The sequence below is a fragment of the Acinonyx jubatus genome, chromosome C1 (genome assembly GCF_027475565.1).
Source record: "Acinonyx jubatus isolate Ajub_Pintada_27869175 chromosome C1, VMU_Ajub_asm_v1.0, whole genome shotgun sequence".
Taxonomy (NCBI): domain Eukaryota; kingdom Metazoa; phylum Chordata; class Mammalia; order Carnivora; family Felidae; genus Acinonyx; species Acinonyx jubatus.
The window spans coordinates 211,667,587-211,694,275 of NC_069381.1; the positions used below are offsets into that span (position 1 = coordinate 211,667,587).

Below are 26,689 nucleotides of genomic sequence, written 5' to 3' on the forward strand. Positions count from 1 at the left end.
TATAAAAACTCTGTACCCCGGCTGTTCGGGGCCGCACTCTTATCAAGAGTGTTGGTCCCGATCGGTCGGCCTTGCCTCTCATTGTAATAAACTTTGTTGTGACTGTCACTGGTGCCCGTAGCATTCTGTTTCAGGAGTCATGTGGATGCAACACTGTGTGCACACTCAAAAAAAAAAACAAAAAGCAAACAAAACAAAACAAAACAAAAAACCACCGAACAAACAAAAACACAAACAGCTAGACATCCACCTTAGCTGTGTTCTAAGGAGGGGAATGGCCGATGTAAAGGCCGTGTTGGGGAACAGCATGGAGGCCAATGTGGCTGAGCAGAGTGAACACTCAGGGCCTCTGGCCGTGGCTCTGAATGAGACAGGGAAGCACAGAAGGGCTTTGAGTACAGTAAAGGGATCACTCAACTCCTCTGTAGGAACAGACCCTGGGAACTGCAAGGCTGGAAAGACAAAGATCCATCAGGAAGCGGTTGGAATAATCCAGATGAGAGCTGACCAAGGTGTGGCAGTGGAAGGAATGAGAGAGATGTAGCCAGATCCTAGATAAATTTTGATGGTAGAACCAAAAAAGGCTTCCTGAAGACCCGGATGTGAAATAAAGAAAAGAATCAAGGACGACTCCAAGGTGTTTTGGCGTAAGCAAGGAGAAAAATGGAGTCGCTACCATCAACCGACAGAAGCTGGAAGGGTGAGTGAGGCCCGGAGACAGGTGAGAGGACAGATGTACAAAGCAGGGGTGTGGTGATCTGGGATGACGATCAGACAAGCAGGCAGCAGCTGGATACCCAAGCATGGAGCTCTGGGGCGAGGTCCAGTCTAGGAACTGAGCACTGGGGTGCTGACGAGGGGAAAAAAAGAGCATAAAGCAAACTGTGAAGGGATAGGCCTGTGAGGCGAAGGAAATCCTGACGCCTTGTGGTCTCTTGAGGCCAGTGACAAAAGTGTTTCAAGGAACAGAGTCACTGGGGCGCCTGGGGGGCTCAGTCAGTTAAGCGTCCGACTCTTGATTTCGGCTCAGGTCACGATCTCAAGGTTTGTGAAATCGAGCCCCACACTGGGCTCTATGCTGAGCATGGAGCCTGCTTGGGAATCTCTCTCTGTCCTTCCCCTGCTCGTGCTCTCAGAATAAACAAACATTAAAGAAAAAGCAGGAACAGAGAGGCATCAATCGTGTCAAAACGCCATGGAGAGCAGGAAGATGACAAGAGAGAACCGCTCCCGGGGCACAGCAACACAGAGGGAAGGAGTCTGCCTACAGCGGGTTCAAGAGAGCGGAAAGATACGCACATCACATCGCTACTTTGGAAAGTTCTGTGGTTTCTTTTCTTTGAAGTTAAAAAGAACCAAAAAGCTACACGGCAAATGAAAAACCAGGAAAATATTTACAGCAGGTAACAAACGGTAACAAAAAATGTTCTGCCATGGACAATTTCAAACACGTTGCAGGGGTGGTAAACACGAACCACCCACACCCAGCCCCGGATCTTCATGCCTGCCCTGGCCCGGCTGGTGTGTCCATATTCCTCTCAGGTTCTTTGAAGCGAGAATGTCAGCCATCGTATCATTTATTAACATTCTGTACTCATCTCTAAAAGATGAACATTCTTTAAAAAAAAAAGTGAACCGAGAACAATTATGACATCTGAAAAACTTAGGAATTCCTTAATAACAAACACCCAGTTGGTGTTCACATTCCCCCGTTTTTTCCTTTTTTTAGTAATAAGCTCTATACCCAACGTGGGGCAAGAGCTCATGACCCTGAGATCAGGAGTCGCGTGCTCCACCGACAGCCAGCAGAGGCGTCCCTAATTCCCTGAGTTTCTCTTAAACCGGGACTAAGTTTTGGTGGTTTGCCCTTGCTCCCCCTAAGTCTCCCGAGTCCCTTTTAACCTCATCCTGCCACCGATGTCATGAAGAGGAGTTTTCCACCTTGGGACTGTGCAGATGGTAGCCCTGTGGTGCGGGAACACATCCCTCTGTCCCCTTATTCCTTATACACTGCTCCTCAGACCTAAAAGCTCAGGTCCACTATTTTTTTCTGGTTGTTGTTGTTGTTGTTTTTGTTTGTTTTTTTCCAAAGGAGCATGGGTATCAATTTGGAACTTCTATAATGTCTAGGTTGTTAGCGGTCTTTCAGGATCATTGTTTAGATCCATTAATTCCCTAGGAGTTAAAAAACAAAACTGTGACAGTCTAAAATTCTTTCTTCATTTTATTAGCTGAGATAGGTCTATAAAAAAACCTTCTCATTGCCTATTTGGTTACCCTGCAGTATCGTTTCCAAAAGAAAAAGGGGAAGAATGCTCGATCCCTTTCCTTACGGCTCACTCGTGTCCGTCCACTCTGTGTAACCAATGAAGACGGTCTTTTTAGGATCATTCTCAACTCATGAATTTTATGTATGTGGTATGTGCACTCATCAGCTTTACGATTATTCCCACAAAAGCTCCAACGGTCTTATCTGTGACCAGCAGCAGCCTCTTCCAAGGTGGCCCTGGAACTCCTCTGTTGCTCCCAGCAGTCTTTGCTAGCGCACTGCTTCTGTGAGCACAAGATGTTCCAGGCTCACCAGACATGTTCCTGACCTAGATACGGAATCAATGGCTGCTTCAAGAAGCCCCAATTCCTTCTAGTAGGAAATGGTATTTAGCAATCGCAATCTGGGCGCTGGGGCTCCCTCCCGCCTGGCCAGTCACTGTATCTAAGCTGTTCTAGGGGACTGAGCTAGAAAAAAAAATTTTAAAGATGCCAAGATCGTTCTGTCTCTTCTGATCCAAGTTCAGGAGTGCGGGCTCTATGCAACTACGCCAGTGTTATGTGTGTTTTCATTTTCCAACACCGCAAGTCCTAGCTCTCAGGGACACTAATACGATTTGTCGTTTGCTTTACCCTATACACACACACATTCATGAGTGTGCGTGTCGTTGTGAATATACCCTAAAACCACCAGTAGGAAATATGCCAAAATGTTAACATTAGTGACATAAAGGGTAATGAGGTTTTAATTTTTTCTTTTAATCCATTTCTACATAGCCCAGAGTTTTTATTTTTCTTCTTTTAAATTTACATCCAAGTTAGTTAGCGTCTAGTGCAACGATTTCAGGAGTAGATTTCTTAATGCCCTTTTGGACCATCCCCCCTCCCACACCCCCTCCAGTAACCCTCGGTTGGTTCTCCGTATTTAAGAGTCTCTTATGTTTTGTCCCCCTCCCTGTTTTTATATGATTTTTGCTTCCCTTCCCTTATGTTCACCTGTTTTGTATCTTAAAGTCCTCCCGGATTTCTGTAACAAACAAGTATTATTGGTAATCAAAAAAGAAAAAAAATAATCATCTTATTTTAAAACTTTGGGTTGGCTCACCAATTTCCGAGTTCCCCAAATTACTCTTTTAATGCATGCACAGAATTCTTTGAAATATATTATGTGAATCCCAACCTTAGGACCTCAAAACCCAAATACGGGTTCCCACAGCTCCCTAGACCAAACGCCCACAGACCTTTCCCCACGCCCAAAATAGTAAAATTACTTACATCTCTCGCAGACGTTGTTTCTTCTACGATGATCTCCATCTCTGTACCAGGCTGAACATCACTCCCCACAGTGAAAAACAGGAACAGCTAAGATCAATGAACGCGATTTAATCTAAATTTTAAAATTTTATACATGTGTTATTTTCTTCCAGAAAAGACAAGCCAACGCATGGAATTTTAATAAAAAACTCATATTGCATACAAATAAAGATGTAATGTAAACAATAATCTCAACCACCTAGAAACGTAAGATGCTCACACCATTGTTTTTATTCCTGTAGGTACTATTGTGTCAGTGTCTGTCTGTCACAGGTATTATTTATTTCACTATGATCTTCACTTCTTTCTCAGTCACTCCTCAAAAGGATTTGCTACACACTGTAAGCATTAGCTGGGTTTTTTCTCTGTCATTTGGTTGTGATCTTATTTCTGTCCAGGGAATCTGATCTGTCAGTTCATTTCCTTTCAGACTCCATCTTACTTGTCACATTCCCCCGCCACAAGCTTGTCATGCACTCCGACGTGCTAAAGTTCACGGTAGGAACGAATTAAAGAGGAGGGAGCTGGGACACTAATGAAGTGGCCCCAGGAACCACAGGGATCCTGACAGGAGTCTAGCTTCCCTGGATACAGAGTCTTAACAGTAAGGACACTGACGTTTGGATGGTAATACAGTTTATTAAAGAAGGTAGGGCTTCTCGCAAAGGTCGGCCTGATATCTTACACAGAAAATGAATACTGATTAAAAACAGAACTGCTATGAGACTATTAGACTCCTGCAGAGTGTAATTCGGGGCAAGATCAATACGCTGTCTTCATTCAATCTAAGAAGCCGTGGCAATTACTCATTACTTTCTGTACCTCTAACAAAGAAACAGTGTCAGAAGCAATCACAGACGCTACAGATTGTGGGATGGATCCTAATCTCACGGATGTCAAGATGTGGGGGGAAAAGGGCGCATTTTAGGTTCAAATAGGTGGCCACTCAACTTTAGATGCCCCCCCTTAACACAAAATTTGCACAGAAAAAGAACTTGATGAATATACTCTGACAGGATATTCTTGATTTAAACACGAAGAACCATATGGATGTATGCCTAACATAAAAGGTACCACTTAAGAAAGAAACTTCTATGAAAAACAATTACTGCTGCAGTAGTTAAGGTAAGAATTATGAAATTAAGAACTTATGGGAATGCCTGGGTGGCTCAGTCAGTTAAGTGTCCGACTTCGGCTCACGTCATGATCTCGTGGTTCTTGGGTTCGAGCCCTGCGTCGGGCTCTGTGCTGACAGTTTAGAGACTGGAGCCTGCTTCAGATTCTGTATCTGCCTCTCTGCCCCTCCCTTGCACACGCTCGCTCGCTCTCTCTCTCTCTCTCAAAAACAAATAAACTTTAAAAACAGAAAAAGAACTTCTGACTCTGGGAAGGCTGATTCTGTACCTGGGAGGGAGTTGGTGCTTTCCCAGGACACAGTCCCAATGAACTGCCCATCTTCAGCTCCGCTTCCTTCACGGTGTAGCTGTCTGGCACTACAAAGAATGTGGATAACATGATGAGTGTTAGGAATTCCTACCTCTCTGGGCAAAATAACATACTGAAATCAGTATTTCTTTGCAAATCAACAGTGTCAAGAAAGAAAAAAAATGAGGTGCACTCCATGCAAAAAGATTACCTATACGATAGTTAAGTTTGATTTTCAATTTCCACACTCTAGAGTTATCTGTACAACAATGCTAAGAAATAAGAGGCAGCTATCTATGAGCCACTGTTTACACGGATTCAACGTTTATTTATTTTTGGGACAGAGAGAGACAGAGCATGAACGGGGGAGGGGCAGAGAGAGAGGGAGACACAGAATCGGAAACAGGCTCCAGGCTCCGAGCCATCAGCCCAGAGCCCGACGCAGGGCTCGAACTCACGGACCGCGAGATCGTGACCTGGCTGAAGTCAGACGCTTAACCGACTGCGCCACCCAGGCGCCCCTGTTTACACGGATTCAAAGCGAGATATTCCCCACTGATTCCTGAGTGATGGACCAGCCTCTTCCACATTTAAAGCTGCTGTAGTGACCGCCATTGATTATTTAAGTCAAATGACAAGGTGCATTACAGAGGCGAGAGCAAAAACTGTTTCACAACTGCTCTCACGATAAAATGAGCAACACAAATAAAACACTCTGACAATAAATCTAGAAAGATAGGACTCGATCAAAACAACAGCCTAAAATGAGGATCAGCTTATCAGAAAGGCAGGCGTTTTCCTTTAGACGACACAACTGTCTGAATTTCTGGTTAAGATTTTCTGTAATACGTGAAGATGGCACTGGGACCATAAAATGTCCTAAAAATTAGTTTCCAAAAGGTAAATTTAAGGATGTTAAGCACTGGAAGCTATTACCGGAAGTTACGTGTTAAGAAGGACCGATGGCACGAGTGTGCGTAGGTCCTGAAGGCTCCCGCGATTTACCTGGACAGAGAAGCTTCCCGTTTCTACCAATAGGTCTCAAACAGCTGTTCTCAGCTAAAAATAAAAAGAAGCTGGTTAGTGCACCAAACCAAACTAAGGAGAGATGCTCTACTGTGTTAATTAGCAGAAAGGTACAATGAGCTACAAGACAAGACCCCCCAAGTACAGGCAGCGTTCACTTCGCGGGAGCGAGCACCGAGGGAGTGCCGGTCAAGCTGAAACAGCGCAAAGCCAGCCTAGTAGCCACGAGGGCCACTGCAGACGTCCTGTGACCTTTCAGCACGGTCGTTAACAAAACATTTAAAGGGGTGCCTGGGTGGCTCAGTCGGTTAAGCGTCCGACTTCGGCTCAGGTCACGATCTCACTGTTTGTGAGTTCGAGCCCCGCGTCGGGCTCTGTGCTGACTGCTCAGAGCCTGGAGCCTGTTTCAGATTCTGTGTCTCCCTCTCTCTCTGACCCTCCCCTGTTCATGCTCTATCTCCCTGTCTCAAAAATAAATAAAACGTTAAAAAAATTTAAAAGAAAAAACAAACAAAAAACAAAAAACATTGAAATCTCTGTTGGTTATGAGTGTATAGTGAAATTAAAACAAATAGTAAAACTAATATTTAAAACACTAGAGACCCTGAGAATACTTTTTTTTTTTTTTGTAAAAAACATAGCAAGACGAGTTTACACAGGGCTCTCTTCTTGTCGGAGAGCTTACAATCCAGAGGGGGCATCTGATCTATCCCCTGGCAAACGTTCATAATCTAAGTTGGGTCTGCTTCCAAAATTTCCTACGTTGTGCTCAACCTCATGAAGTCCTCCAGGAGCTCCTTTTTTTTTTTTTTTTTTTTTTTTTGAGTTTTTTATCTATTGATTTTGAGAGAGAGAGCCTGAGTGAGGGAGGGGCAGAGAAAGAGGAGACGGTGAGAATCCCACGGCACTGGCAGTGCAGAGCCCGATGCAGGACTTGAACTCACAAACCGTGGGATCATGATGTGAGCCAAAATCAAGAGTTGGCCGGTTAAACAACTGAGGTGCCCCTCCAGGAGCTCCTTTAATGTGAGGTTCTCTGCCAGCGCCACGTCCTCTGGAATGTCGCCATCCTTTCTGTCACAACCACTTTCCTCACATTCATTCACGTCCTCTGGCTGCACATCTGGTCTCTAGAGCTGCGCAGTGCCATCGTGCCCACGGTTAGCTACTGCTATCCCTCTGTGTACCTTCTTGGCTGCACCCTCATTTTGTGGAGCGATCGGTTAGCCATTACAGCAGAAAGCGCGCAGGTCACCACAGAAGGGGGGACAGATCGCACGCTGTGCTGTGGTGAGATGAATCCCTGATCATGAGGCACGTCTGCTGTTTAAGCAGTGATCTGTGCAATGAAGGGCGAGTAGCAAGGTTTGTACTTCATGCAATTACTCAGTTAATGTCCAGTGTAGCTGGCATTTGAACCATGTTGCTGGGTGGCTGATGTTACGTAATGAGCCACGGTAACTGACATTCGTGCCCACTGCCTATGTGTAAAATACATTAAGTGACTTTTATGCTTATTAAACGGATTAGGCCCCTACTTTTGTGGGGGTGAGGATTCCTGCTTTGTGGGGAGGAGCCCACCAGGTTTTGAGTCCAGACAGAATTCTTAAATGGCCAGATATGAGTAGGGGGCTGGGAGGATAAGAACAGCATGGGCCTTCCCAGCTCACACTCTGCCAGACCACAGCAAATCTCTGAAATTCTGGAGTTCTCCATGTTACACGGTGGTAATATGAAGCTAGCAAACAATTCTAACACAAGTTTCTTGACAACTGAAACAGCTTATGGAGAGTTCTTCAACTTAAAAACATGCATTTTAAATACCACCTCCTTAAAATAGTCTCATTTGATTCCACGAGCCGCGTCGCCTATGTGCCAGACCCGCTCTAGAAGCGGACGGTGCGGCGGGAAGCAGAACAGCTATGGAGCCTGTGCTCAGAGGCTCGGCTGCTGGCGAAAGGGGTGCAGGTAGGGCCCCAGCGCTACAAGGGAGGTACGGGGTATCAGGACAAAACAGACAGCAGTGCAGACTGCGTGTTCCGGGACAACGGGAAGTAACATTTCTGCTGGGGTAACTGAGTGAAGTGAGTGAAGAGGAGGGAAGGGAACAGAGCTGAGGGAGGAGACAGCCCTGAGAAGTTGGGTGAGGTGCGGCACAGCTGGCGCACTGGAAACCCAGAAAGCCAGCATGGGGAGTGTGTTGTGAAGAAGCAGAGGAGGGGACCAGAAAGAAGTCGGACGCCGCGGTCAGAGGAGGCCAGGTCTTGGAGGAGAGGGTGGGGAAGGAGGCTCCAGAGAGCTGGGCAGAGAGTGATACGATCGGATTCGCATCCATTTAAGAAGACCACTTGCTCAATGGAGAAGCATGTGGAGTGAAGGAAGGGAGGCCGGTTTCACAGAAGAGGGTGAAGTATTCATTTTAATAGGCCAAATGCTTTCAATTTGAGGTGCAGGTTACAATAAAACACATCCAGTTTACGTGTACAAAGAGTCTGATTTAAACAGTGAGCAACCACCTGCAAACGGAGCTAGATTAGCCACATCCCTCAAATCCCTCATGTTACCTTGCAGTCAACCTCCACCCCCAATCCAATTTTCCACCCCTGTAACTACAGCTTAGGTTTTCTTTTTTGAAAACTTCATGTAAATGGAAGCGTAAGAATACGAATTCTTCCGTGCCTAGTTTCTGCTCTGCACTCCGAGAGTCTACATGTTTCGCAGGTGGTGGTTGTTTGCGGCTCTTACTGATGAACAGCATCCCTCTAGAAGGCTACACCGTAGTGAGCTCACCCATTCACGGGCGCGTGGGCTTCTGGACTGTATCCCGTTTTCGTTACGAACACCGTATAGTGTTTGTAAGGATAGGTTTGAGTTCTCTTGGGTAAGCACCTAGGACGGGTAAGTGAACGTTCAAACTCATACTAGGCGGACTCTCTACCAAAGTGGCTACCGCTTTACACCCCCACCAGCACCAAGCGGGGGCTGCACAAGCCCCACATCTTCGCCAACACCGGGTTTGCCAGTGACCGTAAGCATCCCGCTGGGTGTGCGGTGCTGTGTTGTCACGGTTGCAGTCTGATGGCTGATGACACCGAGCATCCTTCCCCGGGCTTCCTGGTCATCCACAGAGAGACGTGCTTTTGTAAAGCGTCCTCCCAATGTGGGGTTGGGCTGTCTTCTGATTACGGTACAAGCACATTTTATGTGACCTGGATGCAAGTCTATTGTCAAATGTGTGTTACACAAATTGTTTTCCTCCCAGTTTGTGGCCTGTCTTTTCAAATGTCTTTTAAATACAGAGGTTTTAAATTTTAATATTGCCAATTTGTTAGTTTTTTCCTAACTTTTTTCTAATTTTTTGTTAGTTTGTGCCTGTTGAGTCCTGACTTAAAAAAATCTTTTCGTTATGACAAAGTAACAAAGATTTTCTCGTAAGTTCTCTGCTAGAAATTGTACATAAATGGTTTCAACATTTAGGTCTATGATCCACTTAGAGTTAGTATTTTACATGACATAAGGCAAAGCTAGAGTATCTAGCACCTTACCTTGAAAATATACTCGTTTTCCCCAGGGAAACACTTTTGCTCTTTTGTTAAAAGTCAACGGATTAGGGGTGCCTGGGTGCCTCAGTCAGTTAAGCATGCAACTTTGGCTCAGGTCATGATCTCGTGGTTCCTGAGTTGAAGCCCCACGTCAGGCTCTGTGCTGACAGCTCGGGGCCTGGAGCCTGCTTCCGATTCTGTGTCTCCCTCTCTCTCTGCCCTCCCCCCTCATGCTCTCTCTCTTGCTCTCAAAAATAAATAAACATTAAAAAAAAAAAAGTTAACGGACTATGCATATTTGTACCTATTTCTGGATTCTCAATGTGGTCCCAATATAAATATTTTAAGTTCAAAACCACATACAGTCTCTATTCCACATTCTTCTTAAAAGAGTCCTTTAAAAGTATGAAAATTATTCTCGGCTCACTGACTGCAAAGAAACAGGTTACAGGCTTAGGCAGCTTGCTGCCCTATGTTTACTCCTATGCCAGCACCCACTGTCTTGATGCCTACAGCTTCGGACTGAATCTCGAAATCAGACAGGGTAACTCTTCCAACTCTGTTCCCCACCCCCACCCCCAAACTGTCAGAATACTCTAGGTTCTTTGCACTTCCATATAAATTGAATCAGCCTGTCAATTTCTACACACACACATACACAAGCAAAACCCAATAGCATTTTGAGTGAGGAGGATGCATTCAATCTACAAATCGATTTTGGGAGAATTCACCTCTTAACAATGTCGTCTTTTCTGATCCAAGAACACGATACAGTGCTCCGCTTATTTAGGTGTTGTTTGACTTTTCACAACAAAATTTTTTTGTCGTAAGTATATATATATGTCTTGCACATATTTCGTTAAATTTATCCCCAAGTTTATCATGATATCTCATGCTATTGTAAATGTTTTCTTAATCTCATTTTCCATTTTTTTTTTGTTGCTAGTAAACAAACAACGGACTTTTGTGTATTAATCCTGACTTCTTGCTAAGCTTGCTAATTTTAGTACCTTTTTAGTAGAATCCTTTAGATAGACAGTAGGCACATCAAAAGTGCTCACAACTGCTGCATTAGGAAAATCAATTAAACACAATGACAGCAATCCATATCCACTAGAATGACTCTAATCAAAAAGATACTTACAAACACTGGCAAGGATATGGACAAACAGCAATGCTGAGACATTGCTAGTGGGGATGTAAATGATTCAGCCACTTTGGAAAGTAGTATGGCAGTTTCTTATAAAGTTAAACATACATTTGCCATATGACCCGGCAGTTACAATCCTATATAGCTACCCAAGAGAACTGAAAACATGTCCACACAGAGACTTGGATGTAAATGTGTACAGTGGCATTATTCATAAAACCCTAAAACTAGAAACAATGCAAATGTATATCAACTGGTAGATGAATAAGCAAAACGTGATCCATCTGCACCACTGAGTATTTAGTCAGCAATGAAAAGGAACACACTTCTGGTACACGCTAAATCATGGATAAACCTCAAAAATGGTATGCTAAGTGAAAGAAGTCAGACACAAGGGACTACAAACCATATGTCTCTGTAAGTCTACAGAGACAGGAAGTAGACGAACGGCTGTCGGGGTTTGGAATGCAAAAGGTGCATGAGGGATCTTTTTTTTTTAAGTTTATTTATTTATTTTGAGATTGAGAGAGAGAGAGAGCGAGCGAGTAAGAGTAGGGTAGGGGCAGAGAGAGGCAGGGAGAGAGAATTCCAAGCAGGCTCCACGCCGTCAGCACAGAGCCCAATGCAGGGCTCGAACCCACGAACTGTGAGATTATGACTTGAGCCGAAATCAAGAGTCGGATGGTTAACCAACTGAGCCACCCAGGCACCCGGCATAAGGGATCTTTTTGGAGCAATGAAATGTTTGGAAACTGGACTGTGCTGATGGCTGTACAACTCCATACATTTACTAATCATCGCTGACACTTAAAATGCATATTTCATAGGATGTAAATTATACCTCGATAAAGCTGTTAAAGAAAACGTAATGCTGAGTGAAGAGTAGGTTTCAGAATGTTATATTCAGTATGACAGAATTAATTTAAATGTGAAAATACACACATACATCTCTATGTGGAAGCATAATATAGAAGTACAATACGAACACATACACTAGACACACACCCAAATCAGATACACTGGTTGCATCTGGGGAGGGAGAGGGACTAGGTCTGAGGAGCAGGACACAGAGAATTTTAACTGTATTTGCAATGTTTCAAACAACAATAAACACATGACAAAATGTTAACAATTGTCCATTTTGTGTGGTAGGTGCATGAATTTTCCCTGTTACTTATTTGAGACAGAGACAGAGACAGAGACAGAGACAGAGAACACGAACACGCGTGTACGAGCTGGGGGAAGGGGCCAAGAGAGAGAATCTTAGGCAGGCTCTATGCTCAGCGCGGAGCCCAATGCAGGGCTTGATCCCACGACCCTGGGATCGCGACCTGACCCAAAATCAAGAGTTGGACGGTCAACTGACTGGGGCCACCCAGGCACTCCTGAATTACTTTTTGTATTCCCACAGTTTTTTCAACCAAAAATCAAAACAAAACTAAATTAAACCCCAAAACCCGAAAGCAAACATAAATGATTACCTAGTTCCTTCATTAATTTTAATTCCTTTATGGCTTTAATTCGAATCTCATACACCACCTAAAATAGAGAAATGAACTAGTGACTCTGCGGGAGAACAAAGGGAGGGGACAGCATGAGGTCATCAGTGCGCACGTAAACAGGTTAGCTGCCTTACCAGTTACTGGACAGGGTTTCGGCCTACTGGAAAAAAGATTTTTTTTTTCTATCCCTGAAATTCATTTTCTATCTTCTACCAAGTTAAAAGTAAAAACTCAGATCTTAATAGTTAAGATTTTACCAAACTGATGTTAACTGGAGCAGAAAGAAGACACTTATGGAAAAACTTAAAGCAATTCTAGCTACAAAGGCAAAAAGCTGAAAACCCACTAACCTTTTTAATGAGAGCAAACAAAAGAAAACAAAGTTAATGGTATTTGTTTATGTTAAGAATGACGAATTCAGGGCCAATGAGCATAGAAAATATAAAAATGTACAATGCTAATCCAAGGGCACTATTTAAATCTGTTTAAATCATTTTATCTATATTGTTTTTTTTTTCCTTTTTGGTTTAGGCTAATTGCCTCTAGGGCATGAAACTGGAAATTCAGCGGTAAAGTGATGTCAGCGATCACGGACAGGATCCTCCCAGCAGCGCCCCAGAAGGTGCCAAGAAGGGACAAGGACTGAGTAACCAGGACTCCCCAAAGTCCTCACTTAGGGTCAGGATGGCAGGTCTCTCGAGCTTCAGGGCACCAGCCTTATACTGTCCCCTCTACTGTACCAACAAATATTAATGCACCGTAAGAAATTAGAGTATTTAAAGAAAACATTTTAACAGGTTTCTTTTGATGTTATAGATAAAAAAACCTCAATGAACTGAGAACATGTGAATATAAAAAGAGGTTTCCTGGAATGATGTTTAAGGAAATGAGGGTCACGGTCTTCAAGTGGAAAAGTGAAGAATCACTTTTAAGAGCAGCTGGCTTTATACAGAGCATGTAGAGCAAATGAAGATCAACAACAACACAACACAAAAGTAAAACATATATGCCTGGTTTAAAAAATAGAGAAAAGGTCGTAGGAAAACAACATTTTATATTTATCGAAGCCAGCAGACTCCATGAACTAATAGGCAAATCCTATATTCTAACTCCAGCCTCTAGAGGGAAAAAACGGCCCGTATTTTCTTGAAATAAATATGCCACTGATACAGGTAAACGAGCAGTAATCAAATGTTAGTAATAAAATTTTTATTTCCTCCCCCCTCCCTTTTTTTTTATTAAAGTAGGCTCAACGCCCAACATGGGAGTTTGAACCCATGACCCTGAGATCGTGAGTCGCATGCTCTACTGACTGAGCCAACCGGGTGCCCCCAAAAGTTGATTTCTTTAGATCTAGAAGCCCACTGAGACAACTGTCCTGAAGACTTTGGGTACTGCTTTCCATGTCAAATTCTGTCCGACTAGAAAACCGTCCTCCAAACTTGAGGTGTAACCTACTCACTGTGTTCACAGTTGCTGATATTTTAACTTGCTTCTCCTCAGACTCCACCTCGCATAAATTTTGAACTTGGAGCCAGCTGGTCTCACTCGCACCAGTGAACCATTTCCCTTGTCTGAGCAGCAAACTGTAGGGAAAAAGACATTTAAAAAAATGGGTTTTTACACAGCACTTCTACAGATCAGAAAGGATCGGAAAATTAACCCTTTCCCTTATGCGCTATTTCCAAAATTCCGCAGGCATCTCTGACGTGACTGACTGCAGGTAACCAGGGCGTACGGAGCTGGCTTTAAGAAAGCAGACTATGCTTCTAGGGCAGCGTTAGGCAGTAGGTCTACAGGGTCTGTATTCAGGACTCCAACTATTCTTTGGCTCATACAAATAACCTCGTGCCACGTTTTTCGTCTTGTGTGTTGCCACCGTTTTCAAAGAGAAGTGTCAGAGCGCTTACACCTGCACCTGGAACCACCAGGGAAGCCGGCCCAGGGCACGGAGGCTCGGTCTTCGCTTCTCCGTTCCCCAAGTCCTAACACACATATGTTATTTTTTATAAAGGAACGTATAATAAACTTTTAAGTTAAATCAACAAAGTGCGGAAATAAATGCCTGGAAAACACTCGTCCCAAAGAGCGGTGGTAATAGATGTGATACAAAATAACAGCGGTTCTGAGCGCCCTATGTCACGGCCACCATTACTGACAATACGGAGCCTGCAATGTAAGCATACTCGTGGCACTGGTCAAGGAGCGAACTCATTTGTTGATGGCAACCTCAAGTCCTCAGTAGACGGAAAGCTGGTGGGTGACGGTGAAGGACACATTGACCACAGAAAAGCACCACAACGGACGTGGGTGACAAGCGGAGAGACGCGGCACTTCGGAGCATCCGTGTGACTCATGGGGACCGAAGTTATAATTCCCGACATTAAGTGCCATATCTGGGCAGATGGGAGGGTCTCAGGAGTCAGAAAAAGGATTGTGATGAAAACTGGAGTTGCCTTCTGGGAATCTTGTGACAAAATGGACAAATTTAGCTGTATCTTAATATCCTCCTCATGAAAAAATGCAGGAACTTTGTGAGAATGTGCCTTCGGTTTTGTAGTGAGTGCTAATCAGAACTGATTTGCGAAGATTCTGCTTTATAAAAAACCAGACTATATCTCATCTACACTTATATTATCGACCATACTTACTGGAAAAATTAAAAAAAAAAAAACAAACCCATTTCAGTATCATCTTTCCTCCAAGCTGCCTAACCCAGAACACTCCTGTATACAGTGCACAAAACGTGATGTTTAGAAACAAAAGGAAAATACTGAACTCTTACCATTATTAAAATAAAGTTTTAGAGTTCTAAGAGATAGAAAAACTATAATTAAAATTTCTTAAAAAGGAATTCTCTTATGTTTCAGCAAGCTACCTCTTATCATCTTTAGACTCCTGAACGAGAACCGAGCTCCCGTTCCCGAGGCCCCGTTCTCTGAACGTCTTCTTCAGATCTTCCTCGGGAATGGCGGCCCAGTTCTCTTCCCCGACAGAGTCGGTGGTGCTGACGAAGAGGACGGCTACGGGCATTGCCAAGGCTGTGAGCACAGCCCGCACTTCTGCATTGGATGGGAACACATGTGGGGCCTCTACCAACTGCTGACACTTTTCCCCCTGGCTGCTTGCTGCGAGATGAAGAACATTTATGAGCACAGGCTCACAGTCGCTACCGGTTGGAATGTGGATGCCACCAACCTACGATGACAGCAAGACAAGTGTTAGTATAGTTTCTATCTGCCACGATCAAGTCAACAGAACAACACAGTAAAAGACTACTCTTGAAGAATTCTCATTCTTTTTCTTTTCAAGTGAAATACAGTTTTCACAAATGTCTTGTATATATCAGAAGAACAACTCTAGATTTTTCCATTGAAAAACTTTCTCTTAGCCATTTTTTACTTTCTAGGAGAGAAATCTGGAGTGGAGACAGAGACGGACGAGTCCCCAGTAGTGGTAATAAAGCCTTGGGGAAAAAACAACAACAGAAAAAGAGCCTTGGAAATATAGGAGATGAACCAAGGGCAGTCCACCAAGTGGGTGAGACGCTCCTTGCCCCTTTCCTGACTTAGAAAACTCACTCTGCTCTTGTAGGTAACTCCTAGAACTCAGTGTAAGTATTTGCCCCCTTCTGAACTTCCTCAGGGAATATGCACAGATCCCTACTTCAGCACCCGGATCAGTACAATTATTTACACGGAACGCATGAAGGACTATTTACTTTTGTATGGAGCATCTGGCTCGATGGAGGCACTCAATAAACGTCTCTTTAGCATATAACTAACACTGATTATACCTACAATTTATGAGACATTTCAGACTTTTTCTAAAATCTAGCTGCCTTCACGTATGCTGAATAAAGTTTTATTCAACTGAAAAAAACAGAACCATCACAAATATTTCTTCAATGTGTTTTTACCTCCACCCCATTCCATACAAAGATGTCTTCCCCATCCTCCATTTCCATTTCACACAGTGTCAGGTTATCTCCTAGGAAGAAGAGGCCATCAGTGAGACCATCTGTCATGATCACCAAAGACAACCGAACAAAAACAAAAACCTGAGACACTTAAATATTTGTTTGAAAAAGCATTCTCATAAAGGAAAATTAAGGAAAAGGCAGTCATAATATTATACTGGTATTATTTACTATTACTCTTATCTTAAATTTTTTTAAACATTTATTCATTTTTGAGACAAAGACACATAGCACGAGCAGGGGAGGGGCAGAGAGAGGGAGACACAGAATCCAAAGCAGGCTCCAGGCTCTGAGCTGTCAGCACAGAGCCCGACGTGGGGCTTGAACTCACAGACAGCGAGATCATGACCCAAGCTGAAGTCAGACACTTAACTGACTGAGCCACCCAGGTGTCCCGATATTATGTTTATCTTTATTCTTCTCATCATACTCTTACGGTTTTTTTTTTTTTTCCATTTTATGTAAGCATTTCCGCACTGTTGTTATGTAACATGTTATGTAACATGTAACATACGAGCATGAGAGCAGGGGAAGCACTGACCGTAATGAACACCGTACAGGAGTGAGCTTAGGCATCACATGGCCTGGGACCCAGCACTAATTAGCTATCTGTCCTGTGTGCCTCATCCCCAAGCGTCAGTTTTCTTGTTTAGGAAATGGAGATAAAAGAATTTTGTGAAAATCAAAGGATACAATTTACAGAAAACTTATCTCAGTGTTTAGCACAGTGAAGTCCAAAATAAATGTCACTGCAGCTACTGCTATTACTATTGTTTCGTTGTTATTCACAGGTAGCAAATACTTTTAAGTTCTCAAAGTATTTTTGTCTGCTTTGCTACAAAATCTGTGGTAATATAAAAAAAAAAAAAATCCAAAGCCTCTCAAAAACTTGTTTTGGTGGAGAGGTGCCCTTAATTTGAAAAAAAAATATAAACCACGTCTGTGCTAGCAGAATTCACATAGAACATAAATCAGATAAATTAGTTCTTTGAAAACCGACAATGTGATGATAGCCTAGTTAAGGAAGTAGCAAGTAGGGGGAGAGACCGGCTAAGAGAAGACAATCACAGAGGAGATGATCAAAATATAAACATATGCGATGAGTTGTTGTATTTCAGTTATTTATCTTACCATCCAGCATCCGATAAACGTGAAGTCCTGCAGGAACAAGCTTTGCCACACTAAGCACCAGATCTCCTTCCCAAAATTCTAACAGCTACAGAGTATTAGTGGAAGAAAACAGAACGATGGGAAGTAACATTAATTTCACATTTCCAGGTGAAAGAATCACACTGTGCAATTTTACATGTGTTTAGATGAAACGGGGAGCTAGCAAATGAATACATCCATCCCACCCAGCACCAAAAATGTGGCAAGGAGGCATCACTCGTTGCTAAATAAGCCAAATCCAAGGATGGTTAATCTCAGCCATTAGCGACCGGAGAATGCTGCATACACAGTGAACGTGATGACCACCCCAACGACTGTACTTAATTCACGGGGAAGGCCACTTCCACGGGAAGGCACACTGATAGCATGCCAGCCCAAAATTCTTTGTCCAAAGAGCAAGAATCATTCGTTTCACTAGCACTGTGCAGGGAAAAGCACACACCAACATTTTTGTTAACTTGAAAGGAATGTTTCCCACTATAAATTCAAAAAGTAGCATTGCCAGTTTACAGAATAGTATCACCATAGATTTTTTTTTTTTTTTAAGTTTCTAGATCTAAGACTCTGGGGACTGGTCATCTCACCAGGATAACATCGCCTGTAAGGGTCAGTCCTACTTCATTCCTCTCCACAATACCACAAGGTAGCTCCCTTAAAAAGAAATCTCCGCTTTACAGGTGATTAGTTAACTGAGTCAACCCTGCAGCCTCTTGCCAATGTCTTACCTCCAGAATAACAGAGATGTGCACTTAAGACACCAGAAAGCAGACTGGAGCAAATTTGAAACTTAACGAAGGTGAAGAGATCTTTTCCATCTGAAAGGTCCCCCTAGACGGGGTCCCCTTCCCAAACCTACCTATAACAACACTGCCTGGACTGGCTCAGGAGTGAACTTTTAATGCAAAAATTCAGAAACACTAGGAAATTTCAGAAATCCTGATACGAATCCAACATTTAAATATCATTCAAATCCACTAAAGTTAAAAAAGACATTGGCCTGCTTTTCTTTGTACGAGAGGAAAATCAAGAGAAAGTGAATAATTTTGGGAACTGATAAGTGTTTTTTTTATTTATTTTGAGAGAGAGTGAGAGTGGGAGCATGAGTGGGGGAGGGGCAGAGAGCGAGGGAGAGAGATCCCAAGCAGGCTCCACGCTGCCACAGAGCCCCATGAGATCATGATCTGAGCTGAAGAGGCAGATGCTTATAGACTGAGCCACCAAGGTGCCCTGGGAATGGATACATTTTTTCAGAAAATTCATTTATTCCTGCATGAAATTAATGCCTACATTTTCTATTTCCCTTTTCCTTGAGTAGGAAGTAGCACAAGGTGAAAAGGTGTGATTAAAAGGAAGGAAAGAGTAAGGAAACCAGGGCCTAGTTCTACCACAACCAGGAGGCCGACCGTACACAAGCCATTAGATGTCCCCAAACCACAATTTTTTCACCTGTAATATGGAGTTAGCTTACCCTGGGTTGCCGTGAGATTAAGAACCAGAGGACACGATCTACATGAAGGCACTGGAAGTAAAGTAAGCAGCACTGTTCTCAGTAAAGCACACCTGGACCGGTTACTCAGAGGAAATGACTGACGACGAGGCTCGTTTGTACTGCACACCAGGAGCGATTTACCTTCACTGAAAAGCTTTAGTAATAATGCTATTCTCAGGGCGCCTGGGTGGCGCAGTTTGTCAAGCATCCGACTCTTGATTTCGGCTCAGTTCGTGATCTCACGGTTTATGGGTTTGAGCCCATCGGGCTCTGTGCTGACAAGTGTGGAGCCTGCTTGGGATTCTCTCTCCCCACTTCTCTCTGCCCCTCCCCTGCTTGCGCACTGTCTGGCTTTCTCTTTTGCCTTAAATTTTTTGTCTCTTAAAAAAAATTTAAAACAACAAAACGCTCTTAGGAAAGGGAGAAGTGTTAGATGCTTTTGTTTGTTTAGCTCTTGGTTTTGGGCAACATGCTCATCTTTATTTTTTCTCCTCTTTTAACAAATAATTTTCCAAAAAAGGGACAGTCTTATACTCTTTCTCCCCAGATAAAATATACCAGGCTTGATTCTCCCCCTGAAAACCTGCTGGCAGGACAGTGTGGGTCTCGGCATGCAGAAAAGCCTCTCTGAAAGATGTACACAGAGAGAACATCTGGGGCAACCCTCATGAAGTGGCAGCCGTAGGATTTTAAGAGGCTTTGCAAAAGAAATAGTTGTCTCCCAAACAGGGTTTTTGAAAAGGAGAGTCCAGCTTGAGACGGACCTTAATGTCTAAATTAGTAAGAGGAAGCAGGGCTAAATTACCTGCAGTATTGACTGTCGAAGATCTCCTAAAGTTTTTCTTTTATCAAAGGTGAAATCCCACATGCTTTCTGCTTGAGAGACTGTCGGGTGCAGAGCCCCATTGAAGAAATGATAATGAGGGCCCAGGTGCAGATGCAATTCAAAACTATTGTTTGCAGAATCACATTCTGCCCTTTAAAGAGGCATAAAAAATACACAAATGCTAAGTTTTTATAACAGACACTGTTTCATCCCCAAACAAAAATACTTGATTTACAATATAAATAAGTTCTCTATTCTACCTAATTATCACTAATGTCCTTTTCCTCCATGCTGCAAAAGTAACTCATTTTAGTTCCTCAATGAATAGCAAGTTTTCAGCTCTGCCACCATGAATTCCAAGGAAAACGAATTTTAAGACACACTGTGCAATATTATTCTGAAAAAGTATCCACGCTCAGAATCTTCCAACCCTGAGACTACAGTTACAAATATGCTCGAAACCTCTTCCTGTAATGCGTTAAGTGCCAGATTTTTAAACTTCTGTCTCACCCTTACTTTCACTAGACCCCGTAGACTCTTCCGTAAAATATTTAGAGTGGATCTCAAGATCCTCCAGAGTTTACTCTCCCCAGGTCGAAGGTCCTCAGCTGCAGCCTGGTGCCGGCTGCTTTTCTCTGAATCCGCTCGGCTCCCCTAAGGCCAGTGCTGGCTACTCCACTCCTGGCAATCTGGCCAAGGGAGAGCTGGGTGAGGCCACTGCTCAGGTTCTCCAGACACAATTCTATTAATGTGGTCAAAGACAGCACTAACTTTTCTGATGGTCACATAAAAAAGCTTAGTGCTGGCTGGCTAAACCCATTACGTTGTTGCTGCTGTTGCTCTGAACACCCGCTGCTAATGTGCACCCATTCATGCAGGTTATCTTTCCTGTTTAAGATGTTTTACTCTAGGTTGTATATTTTTTAGTGTCTTGGTTTCCTTTGACAGTGGTTTGCCATTCAATCCATTTGCCACCTTTTTCCCCCCAGCTTCAAGTCAATGATAAAAATGCTGAACACATCCCTGCTACATAATGAGCCAGCCACGTGGAGACCACGAGAACATCCACTTCCCTAACCCAATACCCCACTGACCCTGTCAGAGAGCAACTAAAGATCCAGTTTTTCAGGGTCCAAGCTGACACCGCAAAAGAGAACAGGAAATCATCAAGTTCTCACAAACCGCGCTTGGGATAACCCGTTAACGGGTTTCTGCCACAGAGTTCGCAGAATCCACATTCCTTCCTTTTACCCACCTTCGGTCTTCTGTCACTACGTGTCACTTCTCCACAACTAAAATAAGGAGGGGTGATTTTCACAGCGGGCCCTTTGTACCTAGAGCACCACCTGACAGGCCAGGATACAATTCATTTAGCGGACTGTGTGTTTACCAAGTTCTCCAGTGTTCCCAGGCTTCATCCCTACTCGGCAACGGCCATTCGTGTGACATGATTGCATTCGCTGTCACAGAGAAGGATCATTTCAAAGCAGAAGATACTCTCACTATAAAAATTCAGCAGCTACACAGACACTGGCATTAATTGACTTTTTTTTTCCTTTTTAATTTTTCTGATTGAATACTTAAGACCTAAATTAGATCCTCATTCTCCAGAAAAACCATTCGAACTCTAAAAGTAGGTCAAACTCACCTTTTTCTTTGCAGTTCAATGTTGGCTGCATCCATTTCATTCAGCAAATGACCTGGAACCCCGTACCTTGGATTGGCTCGAGCTGTGAAAAAAACGTCATTAACTTGGGCTGACTACACGAACTCTGGTTGCTGGACACCTGGCAGCAGGGAAAAGTAAAGTAGAAAGTGCTGGGAGCTAGGAAAGCTTGTGCTAACTATCTCTGTGAACACGAACCTCTCATGGATCTAAGCTCTCCCATCTGAAAAACGAAAACATTACAACAAATGAAAGACACATGGCTCTTTAAGCCAAGCTAGTAGAAGGAGTCCATTTCTTTGATTCTCTTTAAATACACTTTTAAAAAAAGAACACCTGCTATTTTCTCCCTGATAACAAATGTAGTAACTGGTCACTGCAAAAATTCTGGAAAGTATTTTTCCAATATAAAAGAAATAGATATTACCTGTAATCCCATTCCCAGGAGATACTCCTAAAATTTATTATATATACTTCTGGTCTCTCTTCTATGTACCTGTGCAACGTGTCTGTACGTGCACACACGCATGTGCGCACATACACACGCTTATTTAAAGTGACTGGCACTGTATTTAACAAATCTGTTACATGCTTTTTCATTTCACATTTCTGTTTCTCCAAAGTTTTAAATGATTGCACAGTAGTCCATTCTATAAATAGCAGAATTAATCTTACCAATCTTTTCTGTTAGACATTGGGGTGATTTCTAGTCATTATTATAAGATAATGGGAGTAACGAACATCTCTGACATCTTTGAACATCAATATTTATACACAACTCTGATTATTTCAAGACCAACTTGTAGAATTACTGGTTTAAGGTTTTTAAATACACATAACCTAATCGGTTATACTATTTTATATACCTAACCAGACGAAGTGTCAACTATCGAGAACAAGATTAGCAGAAACATTTTACTTGGCAGGAAAAAAGTGGCATCTCACTGCCGTTTCAATGCCTGTTTTTTGATTATCAGTTAGGTTGAATTTTTTTCCCTTCACTTTATTGGTTGCTCTTCTTTCTTCTTTTGTACCTTTGCTTATTTATATCCTTTTCCCAATTTTCTATTAAGCACAATGGAATATACACGAGAGCACTCTGCAGACTGGAAATAAATGTCATATATTTTCCTGTTTCCCACAGGGCTTGTCATTTGCCTTTTAGATTATTAAATGTTTGTAACATTTTTCCTTAAATTTTCTTTTTTTCCTTTTAAGCTTAGAAAGGTCTTCTCTACCTTAAGATCAGAAAATATATGAGGCGCCTGGGTGGCTCAGTCAGTTAAGTGACTGACTTCAGCTCAGGTCAGGATCTCACGTTTCACAAGTTCAAGCCCCACATCAGGTTCAGTGCAGACAGCCCAGAGCGTGGAGCCTGCTTTGGGTTCGTTCTGTCTCTCTCTCTCTCTCTCTCTCTCTCTCTGTGCCCCTCCCCCACTTGCACTCTATTGCTTTCTCAAAAATAAATGAGCATTGAAAAAATTAAAGAAAGAAAAAGAAAATATGCTTATACATTTTAAGGTTCCCTTTTAACAAAAACATTAAAGGAACTCGAATTTCATTCAAGCGACGAATACAGTCACTTGATTACACTGACTGCTAATTCAAGTGATTAGTAGCTTACTTCCAGCTCTATTTCTTGAGTGATTTCCCTTTCCTCCCATTTAGCTGAAAAGTTACCTTACCACGGGTTAACACCTTAAAAACCCTGGACGAGTATCTGGGCTAGCTCTACTCCAGTGATCTGCCCACCTCTCCACATTAAGCACTGTGCTGTCTGAACTGCTGGAGCTTTTACAAACAGGTTTTTACTGATGGAGTAAATTCCCTTCAGTAGGTCCTGTGTCAGTTTCCATTAACTCACCTCTCCAGGTGAATTTAGAATCATTTTGCCATGTTCCATCCCTTTATTCCCCCCAGAAGTCCATTAAGATTTCAGCCAGATCTTTATTCAATTCATAAGCTAACTAGAAAACTATCATTTAGTACCTAGTCAAATCATACACATACTAAAATTCAATTTGGGGAAAAGAAATACTCCATCTGAACACGTTCTTTTTTGTTAATATATATTTCTAAAACTGTGAATTTTGCCTTCACAGTATTTTTATCAGAACCATTACTGTATTTTTTCCCCCTTCAAAAAAATAAAGCCTAGAATTTCTGGTTAAACAGAATAACTGTGTAACAGTTTTAGATCCAGAAATTTTATTTCCTTTGACTCATGTGCAAATTAGTAACTGCTCTCTTCTTGTTCTTTATAAAAACGATTACTATTTTCATTCTCTAAGAACAGTGTCCTCATTTACAACCACAGATTTGCCTCAATCCAAGGAACTTCCCTGGTTAGGATTTTTACTTTTGAGTAGACTTTGGGAAGTGACCGAAGTCTACACACTTTGATTCATGTTAGTGCTTTCAATTAAAAATGTATCACTGTGGGGGTACCTGGGTGGCTCAGTCGGTTAAGTGTCCAGCTCTTGATTTTGGCTCAGGTCACGATCTGCCAGTTTGTGGGACTGAGCCCCACGTCGGGCCCTATGTTGACAGAGCACTAGATTCTCTCTCTGCCCACCCCCCCAAATAAACATTTTAAAATAATGTATCACTGTGGGTCTCAGTGTTTAACCTCCCTGTCTTATGAGCTGTCTTAGAAGGTTTAACAAAGAATGTTTTGAAGATACTTCAATTGCTCAGAGACTACATTAATTACCTTGAGGGAAAGGAAAAAAGAAGTAAAAGGGGACATATGAAAACAAGACTAGGGCCCCTTACAACTCAAAGGCAACAAACACATGGCCAAACGACACAGCCAAGCCTAAGCATAGGGCAATCACAAGCAAGTCAGTCCATACAACAAGAACCCATTATGTGATCCAAGCACCCGATTTTGAAATACTAACTATGGCCTCATATTATTAAAGGAGAAAAAATAAATAGAAATATATAATTATAAAATGACTGTTAGATATCTTTTGCATAATGTTTTTCCTCCTGTTAATCTTGAAAATATTTTAAAATGTTCCAAGAGTAAACTTTTTAAGTTTATTGATTTATTTTGAGAGACAGAGACAGCATGAGTGGGGGAGGGGCAGAGAGAGAGGGAGAGGGAGAATCCCTCCTCGCTGTCATTGCAGAGCCCATGTGGGACTCGTACTCACGAAACCGTGAGATTATGACCTGAGCTGAAACCAAGAGTCAGATGCTTAACCGATGAGCCACCCAGGTGCCCAAGAGTAAACTTTCTTTTAAAAGGGTAAAAATTCAAACAGCATTAAATATTTATCACCTAACGTCATCAACTTAAACAAATAGAACATTTTTCTTTCCATACCTTCAGGGGGTCTCTGCAACTGGGATTTCCGATAAAACAACATGTAGGCACTTTCTTTACCCTGAAACTGCTGTTCAATATCTTTTTCCTTGATTGGTTGGACTTTGGAATCATTTATATCAAACCAGTGGGGACAGGAGTTTCTGTCATTTAATCCTGGGGATTCTGAAGTATGCATCTGGAAAAGGTGTTGATCCTTCTTTTGAAAATCGGACTCAGCCTGGAGAGAACCATTCTTCAAGAGACTAACTGTACTTTCATCTGAACTGAGCAGAAATATCTGAGAATGAAGCTGTAAGAACTACAGAGAGACAAAAAACAAATACTAAGGTTAATAAAAAAAATTTTTTTTAAATAAAAAACTACATCTTCCTTTCTGTGACTAAATATTTGAACTTCACCTTTATTTTTGGCCTACCCAGCTAAGAAGGGAAAAAAAAAAATCCGTTTGAGTCCTGATGAGACATTTAATAACAATCAGAGTGCTCTCCTTTAAACAGTCTAATAGTCACATCAAGGGAGAAAGCTGCCATGCCACAAGCCAAAAAATACTTTAATTATACCTCAATAACACTAGTTTTGAAAAGTACTTTACTAAAATAGATTAGGCAGAACAAACACTTTTGAGATGTTTCAAACAGAGTATAAACAGAGCATAAAACAAAGGCAATCACAACAGTGAAACGTTACGGAAGAGAATTTCAAAACTAGTGACTCAGACAAACTCTGTCTGAGTAATAAAGGAATAAAGTAATAATCATAAGCTGAAATTGTCATTTAACATGGACTAAATTGAATGTTGTCTGTCCAGGAAGCTGACAGGTTAGCTCAGGAAATCAAAGCACAGAAGGCTTAAGTCTTAATCCTAAAAACTACTAATCAAGTTCTCGCTAAAGGGTTAGAAAGAAAAAACCATTCTTTCCTCGTTGCCTATCCCCTCTTTCAGCCCTACTCTTGTCCCTTCTCACTCCCTGATTGCTGTGTGGCCTTGCATCTTCTTGCCTCACAGCACAAAGTTACTTTATGCAGGAAACCACCTGGGAGGTATGCACAACATCTGCTTAGTCCATCAGTCAATATGGAAAGGTGACTCTCTCATTTTCCACTTGGAAAGAATGAATGTGCAGCAATGCTAACTCTCTCAACAAAGTAGGATGGTACCACCAACAGAAGGGAATGAGTATATGACCCAGACAGTATTGTTAACACTGTGTATAAAAGATAGTAAAATAGTTTTGTAGCTAATTTGTTTAGATACAATCAAATAACAGTTTGAAAACTTTGAGTAATGAACTTTCTGGTTAGCCATTTTTTTCTTTGTTTAATAATTGAGGATTAATTCTTTTAAGCCTCAAACTTGGCACAATCTGGTCCCAGTAACAGCAGAGAACTTTTATTGGACTAACTTTCCTGATAAGAAATGATAAACTCTAGACAAAATAATGAAAACAAATGTTTGGAGAGTAACCAAAAATAGGCATAAAACGGGACATAATCCTTCAAAGGGAAGCAAACTCGATGAGTTTTACATTAACCCACTGCTTCCCAGTTTGTAGCGGTAGAGGGGTTCAAGCAAAGGGCAGGAGTCTTACTGAGCCAAGGAAACAGAATTTGAACATGCCAGAGAGGCTAGAAAGTGAAAGAGCCATATAAAGGAACCTCAAATCTACTCCAAATCCCCCTAGAATCCTTGGCTGACTCCTGAACAGTATATGCACAATCCAAGATGCACAAAACCCCACAGGAAGCAACAGCTGGCAGATTCTGAGCAGAGACTTTAGCATCCTGCTGCTGGATAGAAGAACGTGAAACTAAAGTCCTGGCAAGTTAGAGGAGTATGACAAACATCTCAGGCTTTCCACTGAAATCCTAGAAGGGCCATGCCTTAGGCTGGGGGCTGGCAAACTTGTAAAAGGTTGGACAGTAAACACCTTAGGCTTTGTGAACTTAAGAGGCAAACTTCAGGACATTATGTAGGCACCTATATAGCTTTTTAAA

At 42.3% G+C, this 26,689-nt stretch overlaps 1 protein-coding gene across 11 annotated transcripts in view; it reads right to left on the reverse strand.

The window, feature by feature from the left end:
* Nucleotides 1-26,689, reverse strand: part of USP40 (ubiquitin specific peptidase 40) — an 88,567-nt gene that overhangs the window by 25,711 nt on the left and 36,167 nt on the right. For all 11 annotated transcript variants that reach the window (XR_008295640.1, XM_053215978.1, XM_027047266.2 and 8 more), the window contains 11 exons: nt 24,692-24,992; nt 21,340-21,421; nt 19,671-19,842; nt 17,338-17,422; nt 16,147-16,217; nt 15,106-15,425; nt 13,690-13,813; nt 12,207-12,264; nt 6,013-6,066; nt 4,987-5,075; nt 3,544-3,630 (listed from right to left, as the gene is read on the reverse strand). Coding sequence is in view for 10 of the 11 variants with exons in the window: in XM_053215978.1 (XP_053071953.1) it covers nt 3,544-3,630; nt 4,987-5,075; nt 6,013-6,066; nt 12,207-12,264; nt 13,690-13,813; nt 15,106-15,425; nt 16,147-16,217; nt 17,338-17,422; nt 19,671-19,842; nt 21,340-21,421; nt 24,692-24,992 (1,443 nt within the window). In the remaining variant the exon portion in view is untranslated. The remainder of the gene's footprint in view (nt 1-3,543; nt 3,631-4,986; nt 5,076-6,012; nt 6,067-12,206; nt 12,265-13,689; nt 13,814-15,105; nt 15,426-16,146; nt 16,218-17,337; nt 17,423-19,670; nt 19,843-21,339; nt 21,422-24,691; nt 24,993-26,689) is intronic.